Genomic DNA, 16,905 nt, shown 5'->3' with positions numbered 1-16,905 from the left:
TCTTGCTGAGCAAACATGCTTAATAGCTTGTACTGGATCTACTGGTAGAAGATACAGCTACTCTGACAGTCTGCAAAAGGAGGAGGGTAATTCCAGATGCAGAGCAGAGGATATCCAGCTGGAAGCTCTCCCCATCTGAGGCACTGAAGCGGGGCACATCCTGGAATGGCAGCGTCCCAAATCGTCAGGTGCAGATCCTTCAGGGTAGGACAGTGATGTAATCACCGTCTTCATCAAATTCTGTGAAGTAATCAATACAAACAAAAAAAAGATGTTATTGCAAGGCACTCTTCTGAAAGGCCATGGGAAGCAGCACAGCCTGTGGCAGGGCAGGTATCAGTAACTCAGTGTGGTTTCGCAGTGTTCTCTCTGCTATGGCAGGGCCAACATTTAGGCCCACTGTCCTGTGGACTGGATTCTCCAGGGACACACCTACAGGCAAAGCCTGCATTCTGTGCATTCTGTGCCAGCAAGCACTGCTGTTGGCAGATGGATGTTGGAAATCATCCATCCCAGCTACAGGAGGAGAGCCTGAAAAATCCTGTTCTCTCTTACACTTTGTCAGATTGGCTGTGGTTTTTGAGAAGCCAGGGAAAAGGCAGAAATGCAATGCTTGGAACTCAAAGCTCCAATATGGAAACCTATTGCTCTCCAAGCAGCTGCCCTCAGAAAAGGTGTTCCTAGGCTAGAAAACAAGCTCAAGTATCTCCAGCCACCAGGACTGTGACTCCAGTCCCCTGAGGTGTTTCACTGGTTGTGCTGGAGCACTCAGTCCCACATGTGCAGCAAAGCCAGCTGCTGGTGACACGTGAGGGATGGGACAGGGAAATAGGGTACTTGCTTTAGGGAGCACTGCCATGCTTTGGGCAGTGCCTGTGTTTCAGAGAGAGCCATCATAACATTAACATAAGCCCCCGCTGTGGGCATGTCATAATGCAGTCTGAGAGGGAAGTTTGGAATGCTGTATAAGTGAAACAAAATCAAAATTTAATAAAAACAATTCCAAAGTAGTTTGATTCTTTCTGAAATGCCTCCATTTTCATGAAGACTACACATATTTTGACATTGAAATGAAAGGGTTTGTTTTTCTCCCTGTGAGTCCAGATGAGAACACTGTGCATCTTCTAGAAAAATTCCATTGGAGGACCAAAAATAAAATACGTATTACACCTGATTCTTCCTAAAAAAACATATCCATGCTACTGCAGGATTTTCCGTCTCCCTGGAACAGCAATGACAAGAAACAATAAAAATATTTTTAGAGCAAATGTGACATATTTGCCTTGTGATACAGGTGACAAGGTAAGGTTGAAGATGTGGGAAATGTGTCTCTGTGACTTCCCCTCAGCAAGGTTGCTGGGGCTCAGGCACCAAAACTGCAGCTTAGTGCACACAGTGCTGGGGGAGCTCAGCCAGAGCGGTTGCACTGCTCTTGTGTGTGAAACCCCAGCGACTGCAGCACAGAGGGGCTGCCTGTCAGACTGAAATAGGTCATGCCTCAAACTTTGATATAAAGTTCTTCCCATTATAACAAAAACTGTATAAGGGGGTTACAGCCAAAGAAGCCTCCCTGAAGGTGCCCGACTGAAACTCTGGACTGCAAGTCAAACTGTTGAGTTTATGTAAAGGGAAAAACCCATTCTTCAGTCACCTGAAACCAACAAGTAAACAAGGAAAAGAATGTAAGCCAAACCCAGCAGCCCGAGAGACAAGAATAATCTCTGTCTTGCTTCAGGGTGCGGGAGGCTGTAGCCCACAGACTCCTTTGCTGGGAGCAGGATTGCACAAATTTCCTTCCCAAAATGAGGTGACGGTGAGGAAGTTTCAGTGTGTTGTAACCTCTGCTCAGGGGCAGTGAGACCATCCTCCTTTACGCAAACTGGCCCAGCTGTGGAACCCCTAGCCTTGGGAAGGCCTCATCCACATTCATGCTGTGGGAAACGGATTTGTTGAGAATGCATCTCAGTGCACCTACTACAATGCATCTTTCATAGTTCTATTTCTCTAAAGTATCTAGTCTTATTTGCAAGGTCATCATTTGAAACTCATTTCTAGTTCCATTTCTCTCTTAACAATATCTATCCTATTCTATAATATTTCTAAGTCAACATTTTCTATTTTAAATTATACATACAAATACATATTTTTAAAACCTTCTATCAAACTTTAAAAATTGTCAACAAATCCATTTCCCACACATGTGAGAGGCAGCGGAGGGGGTGCCTTAATCCATCAAAGGCCCCCTGAAGTGCCCATCGGAGTCATTCCTGAAGCCTTGCACCACAGGACTGCACAGTGATGCAACAAACCCAGAGTCTGTTGTAAGAGACAATGACAAACTCCCCCCTTGCCCCAGGGAAATGCCTGGCTTTTCCTACCTAGCCTGAGTGTATATTAACCTATCGGATTCTATGCTTTCTGGGATGGCCTTCACCGCCAAGACCAGCTGGAGAGGATCAGCAGAACATTGTTGGGATCCACGGAGTGGACAGTTATTTCTGTCACTCTCTTTCTTTCGTGTCCCCCCCCCCCCCTTTCTCCTTTCTCTTCTTTTTACTCTCCTTTTTCTCTCTCTCCCTCTCATATTTGCTATCAAATAAAACCCTTACTATTGTCACTGGCATATCATCTTGTTTGCATCTTAATTCAGGCAGAGGCATTTCTAATAACTTTAATAACTGGATCATAACACTGCCCCACACCACCATGATGAGCTGCTGTTGGGCATGAGATGCAAATCACAGGGCAGGATGGAGACTCCAAAGTTTTGTTTCCTTTATGATATGTGTACTTAATGAAAGGATTTCCCTTGCTCACGCATGCCTTGGATGCGGCTCTCAGCACACTCTGCCAGAGGTCATGGAACACTCTCAGGGTTATTTTGCAGCCCATGGCCTGATGGATGCTGCAGTTGAGTGTTGTACAGTTCTTGTGTAGAACTGAAGAACATGAAGAATGGTGTGAGTGATACCAGCAAATGACCAACAGTATCTCCAGTCATGCTTCTCAAAACAAGGATGTGAGGATGACATGGGGCTATACAACACAGTCTAAAGCTTTATGAGAACCTCTGTCTTTATTGTATCCATTTGCATAATACTGTCAGGTAGGAGCATCGTTCTACACCTGAGACTCGTGAGCATGAATTAACAGAAGAGCAGCAGTGAGCGGCTGAACTCTGGTTCCAAAGCTATGTTCATGAGCACAAGGCTATATGCTTGTTATCAATTAGTCATGTTGGAATACAAATCACAAGCTGGCTTGCTTACCTGCCCATCTTAGAACTAACTCAGTAAGGTTTTGATATAAAAATACCGTAGAACCTGGACAGTGAAGTCCTCAACCCCCCACTGAAGTGCAAAGGCCTGGTACCTTGGCAGAAGCACATTGGGTAAAACTAGTTCTCAAGTCTTCTCCAGCCTAGAAGCATCAACATCCATGAATGAGAAAGCTGAAGGAAGCTTTTTTCATCATTATGTATCTCTAGTGATTTTAATTTGTTAATTTGTAGTGGGCAGGTGTAAGAATAACCATTTCAGTGAACATAAGAGAGAAAGGAGGATGTAAAACTTCCGTCCATGCAAGAAGACATTTAGCACGTATTCACCACAAACCTGTCATCTTTAAAAAACCACAAAGGCAGAGCTAAGTTTCTCACCATCATAAATACTGTCCATTCCTGACTTGAACCTCTGGCTTCTTTGCAAGGCCTTCATTTTCTTCACTGGGTAGCGGAGGTTTGTTATCAGTCCTTGATTTGGCTTTTCAAAAGTGTATATTAAGTCTGTTAATGTTTTGAAGGTCCTATCTGGAACACCTTCAGAAGTCTGTAAGGAAAGGATAACAAAATGCGTTTGCAAGTTCCCTTCACATGGAGTCCCCTAAATGAAAAGAATGAAAAGTTGTTTCTTAGTTACCAAGAAACTGTTTTGTAAACAGGTTTGTTGACAGAATATTGCACTGTCCTTAAAACACTAGGGACACTTGTTCAGAGCTATGGTTATGGCACTAAAAGTTACTTCCCTCACAATTTTTTTTTTTTTTTTCCAAAAAGAACGTCAGTTAAATTATTGGTGTAGACGTGTGCTGCAGCGATCCACTACAGCAGTGTTGAAGAGCAACAGCATTACACAATGTACTCTGGTTCTGAGAGCAAAACCAGAGGATTTAGGGATAACATACTTAGTACTCACTTAAAATGTTGCCTTTAAATAACTAGGTGACAAACAGAACCCAAACTTTTACAAAATATCAGCATTGGCAAGCAAAGGTCGTGTGCAAAAAACTGTTCTTTAAGTGTGGGTTCATATGACAGGACTGAACTGCTGCTGCAGCTCAGCCCTGCACGGATCTGTGCACAGACTTTACAGTGCTGTGACTTCAGGGCAGTGACAGACAGTGAGCACCCTACTAGTAGTCATTAAAAGAGAACAGGGCTTTGGTTTCACCTGATGTGATAGCTAACAAAGAAACATGTATTTGTTTTCTTTGGTTTTCTTCATCCTTCACCTTCCATTCAGCCCTGGATGGACTGGGTGCCAGTGCCTCTGTGTACTGGGTCTAACTGGGATGAGTTCACTTTATTCATTGCAAGCTACCTAGTGCTATCTATGCTCTGAATTTGTGACAGAAACAGTGCTGATAACACAGCCATGTTTTGGCTGTGGCTGAACAGAGCTCGTGCAGCATTAAGGATGTCTCTTTCTTGCACTTGGTTCCCCTGGGGAGTAGGCTGGGGGTGTGCAAGATGCTGGCTATCCTATCTCACCCCATCTCACCCCATCTCACTGTGTACTCAACAATAAAAGCTTAGGGAAAGGGAGGATGTTAATGGTTATGTGTGTGCCAAGGCCTCACTTTCCTGGAGGTCACTAAACATCTGCCTCCTGATGGGCTAAACTTCTTCTTTGCTTTTCTCGTGTGCACGACTTTGCTTTACCTATTTACCTGTTACACTGTATTTTACCTGGTCCAGGAGTTTCCTCACTTTTGCTCTTTGTGTTCTCTTCCCTCCACCCTTTCCTGCTAAGGGGTGAGGGAGTGAACAGCTGTGGGAGTGCTTAGCTGGTCGGGGCCAGCCTGCTGCACTCTAGAAAGCTCATGGCTGAATCCAGCCTTAAAAAAACCTCCAAACAACCTCTTCTTCACCATCAATACATTATTTCAGTAAATTATTTTAGTAAGCCAAAATAATCTGACTTAAATTTTTTAAGAACTGAATTCTTTCACATCATTGGCAAAACTGTATATGGAAGAATGGGTTTAAAAAGTCTAAAAATATCTGAGTTACCTGCTGACAGGAATGACAGCATAACACCAGTAGAGTGGCTAAGGTCCAAAACAGAGTATTTTTGTCAGCAAACCATTCTTCATCATGGGAAATTGTGTCCTTCATACACAAGCAAAACCACTAATAAGCAATAAATTACTAGCATATGAGAGCTTAGAGTGTTCTTTATGAAGTGATTTCCTCATTCCACTTAAATGCTGCTTAATATTGGCAGTCCTCGTGGCTATGCTACTACAAGCAGGGGAGTGAGCCAGCTTTTAGGTGTCCTTTCACATTTCCTGGGGATTTGATTGATGCATTAATCTCTCTAAGACTTATTTAACTTCAATAAGCAGCATTATTTGGCATTGTCACTTCAGGTGCCTTACAGTCACACAGAATATAGATTCTTTAAATCAAAAAGACCATTGCAATATCCCAGTTCCCTATGAGGTGCTGCATGCAATAGCAGCACTTTCAAGTAGAAAAAGGTCATTAGGAACAGGAGAAAGTAAGAAAAGTAATATAGATATTTCATCAGTGCTATCAAAAATAAATGGTTAAATGACAAAGCAGCTGGTTAATAAATAACAGAGCCACTTAGTCTACAAACACAAGAGTACTTTTTGAGCTCATCTATAATAAGAATTGAGTAGAGAGCAAACTTGGGGATGTTTTCTATAGTATTGTGTTTACAGATTTTTTAAAAAATCTATGATCATAAACTAAAATGATTATAGATTAAAATGATCATTAATCATAGATGAATCTAGGATCTTTTAATTTATGATTTTTTAAAAAATCTATGATGCTTAATACAGTCTTTAGGATGTAATGAGAGTTACTCACCTGTATTCTAAAATGTCTTTGGTGTTCACTGAAGATACGGTAAGTGTAGACAAGACCCTCAAAGCTGTGAAAAACATTGTATACATTATATATCACATTAACTAAGTGGACATATCTGAAAACAGTATTAGAGACACAAGAAGTGCAGTAAAATTGAAAGAGGCAGAGACAGAAGAGCAAAAGAGAAGAGATTCTAGAAGTTACAAAATGAGTGAAGGTATACCTGAAATACAAGATTACCCTAACCAGAGGTTTCAAAGAACATATGAACTAAGATTAACACAGGCCTTTAATAAGCATAATTTGATTCCACAGGCATCACCTCTTCTCATCTCTCATCTTCCTCACTGCTCTAACCTTCATTTTGCATTTCTGTCACAAGAAGGCTGTGGAGATGTTGGCAGAAAATGGCCTCCGGTCACCAGCACCCAGAAAATGACTGTATGGTTCCTACTTCTAAAAATAATGTTCTTTGCATTTCCCATGGTTTTAGTTATTGTTATTTTTTATAATATGCAGGTTTTTGAACACTGAGGCTACTGATGGCCTTTGATATAATATCAGTAATCAGTCAACAGAAATAAAAGCTTTATCAGGTACCACAGTAGCACCAATTCCAGAGGTGAACTGGAGATCGTGACTGTGATCAAAAAAGATAGCAGAGTTGCAAGAAAATACACATCTCAAATAAGTGAGGAGGTTGGGGGAGCAGGGAAAGCTGACAACAAATTTTTTTAACTGGTGTGCCTGTTCATCAGGAGGACTTCAGCTGTACCTAAGTGGCTATGTGAACTGTCATGAGAAGGAGAATCTTGGGGCAAAAACCTGGCTCAGGGGACATGCACAGAAATGAAGGGTTACTCTTAAAATAAACTACTTTGTTCTGTTCTGCAAAAAAAAAAATTACTGTAAACTGGGATCAGAATAAGGCTTCCAGTTATAACATTTATTTTAATTCAAGGAGTGGCATCACAGAGATGAATATTTTGGTTTTTGTGTTCTTGAGATACCTGTGGAAATCCACATGTTCCTTGCTGAGGAGTACTTTTATAAATGTGAGTGCTCATTCTTTGCACAAAGACAGAAAGGGGAAAAAAAGAAATACCAGGAACTGATGATTTTTGAAAATTTTCTTTACTGATCAGCTAAATTTTAAAATGTTACTGTCTGGATATTATTCAGCTACTATAATTTTAACTAAATGAACATGAAACTACCATTGAATTGGAAACTTCTGTTTCCTTATTAACTACTAAATGCTTACCAAGAGATAGTAATAGGGGACAAATAAAATGTTTGGCCTGGAAGAAAAACAAGTTGGAAGGGAGAATGGCATGTTGAACAGCAGCAAAACCAGTAGGTCTGAAACGAGGCACTGTCAGAGACCTGGAATAATTCTGGATGAAAGAGAAATTGTGTTGTGGAGGAAGGTGTATCAGCAGAGTTGTGCACCGTGCACAATTAGAGGGAAGATGCATTTGAACAGGTCCCACTATACTGACTCCCAGGTCCTCCATGGGAGTGAACTCTCCCCCATATCCCAATAAAAAAGGACAAAAAAGTTTGTTGTAGCAAGTGGATCAGTGCCTCTGCCCACAGATTAGCTAGTGTGAGAAGGGTTTATCAGTTTGCACATCAACCATCTTAGGTGCCAAACAAGGTGTTAAGATGCAATGCTAATTAAAAAGTTGTCTTTGAATATCACTAAGAGTTTCAGTGTTGATTGTCCTCAGTTTTAGGGCCATTTGCCTAGTGAACCACTGCCAGGCATCTCCATTACTGAGGCAATTCTCAGCCAATCCACTAATACCATCCCATATGCTGTCTAAACACAAGCCTTGCTCTAACCTGTGCAAGCCACCATCTATCTGTGCACCATTGCTGCCACTTTCATAGTTTAAGTACAGCATTTAAAATGTTGGGATTATAGTCAAGTCCACGAAACACTTCAGTTTTATCAGCTCTTCACACTAAAACCTACAGATGCAAACTGGAAGTCACATAACTTTTCATATGCCTGCACAGAATATTGTGACAGGCAGATGTGACAGGCCAAAGTATGTCAGTAAGACATCACAAGGCAAATCTGCTTTACCCTTATTAAAGAAGGGAAAAAAAAAAAAAAAAAAAAAAAAAAAAAAAAAAAAAAAAAAAAAAAAAAAAAGGGAGAAAGGAAAAGCAACTCTTGGTGTGGCACAAAGCTTTTACCCAGGTTCTAGCTAACATTGTCATTCTTCCTCTGCGTCAGCTTCCCCATTTGTGTGCATTCCTTCCTATCTCCCTGCCATCCCCTCACCGCCTGCAGTCTCATTCCTCACCATTCTGAAAGCAGGTTCCTGTAGCTCCCTTGATGAGAAATCTCTTTGTCTTCCACTTGCTATTTCTCTTCCCCAGGTTCTGTTATTTTGCAGACCTTCTTTCTTCTACACACCAACCCAGTAGCCCTCCATTTCTCTCTCCCTTTTTCTCCCCTCTCCATTGATTTGTTTCATAAGAAATTCATTGTTAGTGATTGATAAAAATATTTTCTCATATTTTTTAACTGATTATATGTGTTAAAAGGTTTTCATGTCACACTCAAAATGTATCCACGAGAGTGCAAAACCTCATAGGTTCAAACAAAGACGTAGATTCTAGTTTTTAAACTTTGAATGCATTACAAACAGATCAATTATATATGAAAGGTGTAAAAAGGGAAATAAAAGTGCTATTCCCTACAGAAAAAGAAAATGATATTTTAACCGTAGTAATTAAAGCTTCAGACAGAAATAGCAGTTTTCTGTGCCCATCTTGTCTGTGGATTTGTCATATGAATTGAAACAGAACTTTGTGATTTTCTGCCTCAGCCTATGATCTTAAATCAGGTAAAATTCCTTTGAAACCTAAGGCTGAGTTTTCATCAGACAGAAATTCTACAAAGAAGGAAGTGTTTTGTAACACTTCATAAGGCTTTTCAGTGTCTCAACAGTGCGAAAATGCTGTTTACTCATCATTACAGAGGCAATTACTTTGAGTAAGGTTCTTAGCATGTTTTGGCAGGCTGAGCTATCTTCTCTGGGCCTACCCTTATTGTCTGCAGAGAGAGTCCAGCATCACCTGATTATAGTTGATTTATCATCTGTTACATAAAATGGTTTTTTGGAAATGCCACCTTCTCACTGGTCACTATAAAGGAAACCTAAAACAGACAGCACTACTTGAATATATAAATACATTCCCTTGGAGTCTGTTATTATCAGGGAAGAACTATTAATGTTAGAGAAGATGATTGTTGTCTTTGGATCCACTGAAAACTCATTAAAAAATCAGTATTAGGGTACTTACAAAACACAGAGACATAAGGCTCCTTCCACACTCTCACTCTCCCGTATTAAATAGCTTCCATTCTTTTTCTTCTTGCTCAGCAGCTCTTCACAGGTTCTTCTTGTTATCTTTCCATGAAAAAATGGGAGTTCCATGGGCAAAAGGAAACAAGATGTCTTGCCTTTCAAAGCAATTCTGGAGCAAGTCAGAAGGCTGGCCTGAAAAGAAGACTTATTCCAAAATCAGCTTCCTTCAGACATGTGAAGTTGGAGGTGCCAAGGACACACAGGAGTTCATCTGTGCTGTTCACTGAGCTGTCCCCAGCGAGGTGGGTTAGCTCTGCACATTGACAGCTCTTGAGCTCCGTGAAGGCAGGAAAGGGTTGGTCTACACTGGTCACAGTCCACATCAAAAAGGAACACACTTTTGTCACGTTATACCAGCAGATTTTTGGGTTATGCATCACACCTCTAAGCTATGGAATCACTAAGTTGACAGCGAGGTATAGTTTTATTTTTAAGTGAACTTTTATGTTTAAAATGGCTCAAAGCCCAGAAAATAGGGTCCTATGCTTCAGGAATAAGTCAGAACAGTATTGAGGAGGATAAAATTATCTAAAAGCACTCTTGTCTTTTTTCAGGTGATTTTGAGAAGAGAAAATAAGTGTTTGTGATGCCTTAATCTACCTCAGTCATGAAGTCGTAGAAAGTGCCAGAAAAAACTTGGCAATTCTCTGTTCATGCAGAGGTTTAAACAAATTTCATCAAAATAAGCTGTAGAATGACACAAAATGTTTAATAGAGGAACAGTGTGAGATGCAGGGATGCTGTAATTTTGATCACAGAGAAAAACAACCTGTGAAAAAAACAAGGTAAATACTGATGGGAACACTGTAAGCAAAACCAACCATGTTTTACATGCAGCTGTTACATTCATGTTTTTTTCTCTGACAACTTTGTACACACAAAAATCTTATGTTAACATTTGTGTGTTTAACTGCAAGTTGATCATGCATCACACTAAGGCTGTTTCCAGCTAGTATTTTAGTTCAGGAATTAAGTACCTCTAAAAAGGTACTGTTTTGACTCAAAGAAATGTAGAGACTTAAGGAAAAAAGATATCCCAAGAGAGAAAATAAGAAATGGCAAGTCAAAGGCGATGCTGTCGCTGAGGTCTGTCCTGCAGTGACCACAGGTTACTGATAAAACCAGTCCTGATCACCAAGGAGATTAACTTGTTTACATACTTAGCTCCTCCAGTTTCAGCTGTCTGCAGACAGCTGCATTTGGAATAAGTCTTCTTTTATCCTCCATTGGAATGGGGACAGTGATAGTGGGAGGGAAATACCCCAGTCTTGTAAGCATCCTTAAGAACATGTGACAAAGATTCTCCTTCTTATCAAATGCACTTATGGTTTCCTCAGGTTAAAATTGTTTGTGGCTTTTTTTTCTACACATTGTATAAATAAACAATTTCCATGAGGTATTGGTGAATGGCTTTTCTAGAAGCCCAGCTCTGCAAATAAAGAGCAGCAGCTGCTCAGCACTGTCCTGTTTCAGGCAGGTTCTCTCCTTGCATTGAAAGGAAGGTAGATAGGAAACAACTGCAAGTTCCTCTTTCAAGAAGGTAATAAATAGACGTTCTTTACAATTTTCCATGAAGATCTCATTACCCAGGAGCAGAAATATAAGACTGTAGTTTCAGTAGATCTTGAAGATCGGAACGTAGAAGTTACTTAAACCACCACATGCTACCTGCTGATGGCTTAGCAGAGTGTTTGTCTGATTAAAAAAAACCTCAACAACAAAACAAACAAAACCAAAACAAAACCTTAAGAAGGAGAAGTTGCTTGAGGAAAAATGGGGCTGGGGTCTCCTTCCAGCAGCAGTTGCTGCCTGACCACCTTCTTCCTCAGCTGTCTCCACAGCTCCCTGAGAGCATTCAGGAATTAACACTGTCCTTTTACCTCACCTTATCTGTCTGTAGTATTCAAATGGGTTGTTTTTTATTTTTCCTCCACTTAAGCAGATTTCACAGTTTCTAGGATAGCCTCCTGCAGTGACTATCCTTTCTCTGAAAGGCAGAGAACAGGGGAAAAACCAAGTCCTTTTTCCTGAGAGACTGCCTCTTGGCCTGCTTCTACCATGGCAGGGGGAAAAAAACCAGGTAGAGTTTCACTTCCTAAAAATCTTCTGTATGTCAAAACAATCACATCTTTTAGTCAATCTTATGTTTTCTGAACTTAGTGCGATCACTTCCTTCAGTCTTTTTCCACAAGCCACCTTTTCTTGCAATTGTTCTTTTTTTTTGGTTTTCTCTGACACCACTTTGGCTACTACTTCTATAAAATTTGATGCCTATAAATAAGCAAAGTCTTTTGATTAGAAGAGCAGGATAGTTAGCCACTCTTCCCCTCACAAAATAGCTGCTAGAGAAACAAGACCTGCAACATTTTGGCAGCAGCGCCAAGCCCTCCTTCACCATATATCTAATCGGTTTTCTGCCATTTGGCTGCCTGTGTGGTGGTGTGAGAATTGTTTTTATTAAGTTATTAAGTTATTTTTGTAAGATTTTTAAGTTATTTTTATAATGGCTGAGTCCACTGTATACCCCTGTGTTCTGCATTGGTTGCTTTGTCTACTGTAAAACCAGACATTTTCTGTCATTCATTCCTTCCCTGCACCTGTCGCTGTCAATCCCCGCCTCTCTCCTCGTGGTCGCCCTGTCTGTCACTTGGAGACCCTTCCCTGGCTTCTAGAAAACTCCGGGAGGGGTGCCGAGTGATAGGCTGGGGCCCGGGAGATCCCCTCCCATCATTTCGTGGTTGGTCCCCAGTTCTATGGTTCACACCCCCGGTTAACCCCCCAATTCCTGTGACTGGCTGACCGGTTGTCGCCACCCCCGTTTCCACCCCCCTTAAAAACTGCCGTGTGCCTGCTCTCGGGGTCTCTCCTGGGCAGCAGGTGCAGCGTGCAGAGCTCCGCGCTCCCTCTGTTTCAATAAACCTACGTTACATCCTGCTCGGGAGAGTCCGCCTTTCTCTTAGCTGCCGTGGTTGCTTGCGTCATCTACGTGCCTGTCGCTGGCGGTGGGATCCAAGTCCCCACAGGAAGGAAGCGGCTCGCTCTGCCTGCCGCACCGACCTTACCACGCTGCCGCAGTGAGACACTGAGCTAGCCTGTGGCCGTGCTGGTCAGCGCGATTTCTGGACACTGTGACATGCCTGGACTAATTTTCTCTTTTTTCCCCCTCATGTTACTGTAAAACTTAGCAGGGCCGTTCGATAGTAACACCTCCCGTTAACAAGCGCAGTTGGAGCTCTGGTTCTGCAATATCTCCTGGCTGCAGCTCGAGCACAGCAAAGCTCTTGCCAGTGCCTTCTGTAAGAACAGGAAATCTGGGGAGAAGCTGCGCTGCCTGACAGCGCCGAGGGTCACACATTCAGCGAATCAGCAGGCAGAGCGTGCGACGGCAGGGCTAAATAAAAGCTGTGTTCAGAAGCAAAGCCGGTGTGCTTGAACTGTTGTGAGTAAAGCAAGGAGCTGAAGGGTCATTTGTTATCTGGCCAGAAAGAAATAAACAACCACAACATAAGAAAACAGTAAGTTGAATTCCAGCTGAATCTCCTGAAATATGAGTTCTCATTGAGCTGCCTGTGAGTCCCAGCCCTGTGGCTTACTCTACCAACAGAACCAATAATGCTTTTGCAAGAAGAACTGTTAGAGCAAAAAATTACATTTCATTTCAGTTTAAACTTTAGCATGTTATCTACACCAGGCTGTAATTTTGCAATTTACTGTGCCTGGATACGGAGGGATTTTCTTTTTTTTTTTCTTTTTTGTTTGTTTGTGTTGATGGCAAGATTTACTTGAGACTGAAAGAAAAATCATTATGATGTAAATTCAAGAAGAAAATTGAACTAGTGTGTCTATTACTTAGAGATTGCTGCGACAGCTGTCTGCGGAGCCCCAAGGCCTCAGAGCTCTGCCATTAGCTTTCTAATAAAATATAAACCTAGGAGGAAAGCCTGTTTTACATCGCTCTTAACATACTCCCTGTTTTTTAAAATGCAAGTAAAAGAAAATGGTAGTTCAAAATGAACTGAGAATGGTAGTTCAAAACTTCTCTGTACTAAAATTTGAATTAAAAAGTCACAGAGCCAAACAATTAAAAAAGGTTTATAAGATACATGGATATGTGGAAGCAGTGGGTTTTGGTCTTAAAATAATTTAGAATTTTGCTTAGAAGTTTAATTACAGGATAGAGTCATAAAACAGTAATTTCCTTCTCGGTGGCAACCACATTGTCAGGGTTCAGAGTGATCCATATTCAATTACTCCCTGAGCTTATAATAGCTGCAATATTCATATTTAAGTGTTAGTATCTGCCTCTGAGGCTAGGTAACTGAGGCTCTTGTTAATAGATCTCCTGAAGTGAATTAGAGTGAAACAATACTGAATGACAGGTGTATATATGAGGCATACTTATTTTAAAACAATTTACTTGCAAGAGAAAGAAGGAATATAGCCATTTTAGTTCTTTTTGATGAATATATAAAAATATATCCTGAAAATTCCATTTCTAAGACATCATTCATTGGTCTCAGATATCACATAAATCAATTAATGAAATGCAGTAAGAAGTTAGTTCACATCATGATGCACCCCAAGTACTGCCTTCCTGTTAAGAAATGTGCAAATAAAGCTGTCGGAAGTGATAAACCTCATTTACATTTTTCTGTGTTTCTATACTTCCACTACATACTCCATCAAATATACCTGCACTATAAAAGTTGGAGCTTTTGTCTTAATATTTGACCAGACTCTGACCAGGGTGTTTATCTGTCCTTCAAATCTAGAGTCATATTAACTGTGTCATTATTTTTACCTTGTGAATTTTCTCTTACTTGTGGATCTTTTTACCGTTACTAGTATTTTCCCAGCCACTAAATCACAGTGTCCAGAATGCTGTGTACATGGCAACTACAGCTTGCCACATTGGGACAGTGCCATCCTCACATAATATTGAAAACAATACTTATTCCCCCCTCCCCCTCTGGTAATTAGGCACTGAATAATGTAAAGAAAAACAGGATGACAACATATAAACTTCAGAGTGATTTTGCATCATTTTCTAAACCACCTTTGTGCCAGCATTTAATTTTTATCCCACAGCTACCAAACTTCTTTCACACAATCCTTTTCCTTTACTGATGGTCTGGGCAGCACTACAGAGAGATTATCAGAGAACCAGGCTCTCCAAGAACATGCAGTTCATGCACAGGACAAAATGATGGTCCCACCTCTCAAGAGTTTACAGGACAAGTTCACACAGAGCTTGGATTCATATCTTGGACAAGACAGACATGAATCCCCATGCAGAAGTTTATGCTTTAAAGTATCGACTTTATAAAGCTAAAGGCTAAAACACAAATAGGCGTTTAAGCCATAGATATAAAAAAAAAAAGGGTCAAAAGATTAGGCTAGGAAAACTATTTAAAGCAGAATTTGTGGAGCATATCAAAAACAAAGAAAGCACTTAGGCTGTCCATCTGGTTTAAACCAAAAGTCATTTTTATATCCCACTTCCAGAAATGGTTACTAGTGAATATGTAGAAAAGGAAAGAGTAAGATAGACACACATTTTTGTACAAAAGTGAGTACAGTTCTCATACAAAAAGGATAAATACTGTGAAAGGACAGCTAGGATAAGAACCTTATCTGTAAAAATCAGTAGGAAAAAACATGTCCTGCTGGACAGAAGCTGCAAAATTCAGATGAAAGCTGAATATGGGAACCTGCAGATGCCCCAGCAAAGGTGACATTCAGCTTTGTGTCCCTTTAGTTGTCCTCTATGGTAGAGAACATAACGGAAGATTGGTTTTAGGGAAAACTGGCTTCGTAGCCCTAGATTCCAAGAGAATGCATCGATTAAATTAAAGGGGCCTGTCGGCCCATTGTCTCAGTCAGAATCTTCTATGATTCCTCAAAGGAAAGCCAGAAAGAAGCAAAGGGAATCCAGGAGAGCAGAAATCACAACAGAGCAAATCATAGGGTAGAAGGGAGTGAGGCAGATAAAAAGGGTACAGAATGAGCAGCAGGCAATAGGAAGGATAAGTGGGATCCTGTTAGGAGTCCTTAAAGTGAGGGTCATTAAAACCATGGGAAGAGTGGCAGGGGTCTCAAGGGCAGTTACACTCATCCAGCAGGTCAGTGGCTGAGGTCAGCCACACAGGAAGGGAAAGGCAGAGGCGAGGCAACAAAGGAGGGAAAGGAAGGGACTGGGGGGAAAAAAAAAAAAATTAATGAATGAAAAAAACCCTGATTTTCCTTAAAAACAATCAAAAGCTGATAAGAATAATAAAAGGGGGGAAATATCTAAAGAACATTTGACCAAATTTTGTGAAAAGACCTATCAGCAAGCACTGATCATATGACAAGTGATTCACTAGGGCAGTATGAAGTACAGGCACTATGACTTTCACATGAACATAGCCCATGAACTGCATTGCAGGATGGTTTCCCCACACTACTTCAGCTTCTCTGATCAAATTAATTTTCATCTTCTCAAGCACAGTTGTATTTGAGCAGATGAACTTTTCTCTTTTTCAAGGACAGTTTATAAAAGTGACCTGAGTGGAGACCATGTGAGGATACCCAGCTTTTCTGTGGATTTCAGAGCCTAAGAGCTTCACTTTGGCAGCTTACTATTTGCCTACAAAGGCAAATTTTACATACTATTTGCCTGCAAAAGCACCTGCTTCTCTCCGTGAAAAACCATTCTCCCCAACCCTTAGCTGGTTTTCATTGTTTCACAAATAATTGGATTAAAATTTAGGAAATTAGATTATAGTTTAGTATTTCAGCCCAAATCGGTGCTTATAGACCCCCAAACTAGTTAGAGAACCTTTGTTCTTTTTGACACAAGTTAGTAGAGGCCAACATTTATCAAGGGCTTTGTGTTTTTACAGCATGCCAAGTGCTGAGCCAGCCAGGAACATGTTTTCTGTCACTTAAGATTAAGAAGGGAAAAAGAAACAGGACTTGAACTACTGCAGCCCAGCTATAACAGAGTCTCTTGCTGATGGAGTTCTCAGTTCTGCTCCATTTTGACTCCTTTCACAGATAAAGCTTCCCACCGCTACTGTTGCTACTATCAAATTCATATTCAAACCCAAATGCTCCATCTCACAGCATGAAAGCTGAGTGCAATGATTCTCTGGCTTGGTGCCTCTGAAAATAATTCCACTGCACTGGTTAAAATAATCATGAAGAAGGAAGCAGAAATGAAAATTAATGGCTCAAACACTTCAATTTTTCTTTGGAGATCTGGGAGTTTATGAACAAAGCTTACTTAACTCCTGTAGAGGAGAGAGGGGTAAGAATTTGTGCTTACATAAAGACTGTTATAATCTATCTGTATAGATATGCTCCATTAAAAAGGAGGAAAATACACCTTACTGTGCAATCATTTGTGGTTCAGCT

At 40.8% G+C, this 16,905-nt stretch overlaps 1 protein-coding gene across 1 annotated transcript; it reads right to left on the bottom strand.

The window, feature by feature from the left end:
• Nucleotides 1-199: 199 nt before the first annotated feature.
• LOC120749371 (SH2 domain-containing protein 1B-like) lies at nucleotides 200-9,681 on the bottom strand. Its single transcript, XM_040056720.1, is given in 4 exon segments — nucleotides 200-240; nucleotides 3,659-3,827; nucleotides 6,119-6,182; nucleotides 9,443-9,681. Coding segments are annotated over 4 exon segments (513 nt in total).
• Between the last annotated feature and the right edge of the window lie 7,224 nt (nucleotides 9,682-16,905).

The sequence above is a fragment of the Hirundo rustica genome, chromosome 2 (genome assembly GCF_015227805.2).
Source record: "Hirundo rustica isolate bHirRus1 chromosome 2, bHirRus1.pri.v3, whole genome shotgun sequence".
Taxonomy (NCBI): domain Eukaryota; kingdom Metazoa; phylum Chordata; class Aves; order Passeriformes; family Hirundinidae; genus Hirundo; species Hirundo rustica.
The sequence above is the reverse complement of the archived record's forward strand: the minus strand, read 5'-3'. Positions and strand labels throughout refer to the sequence as shown.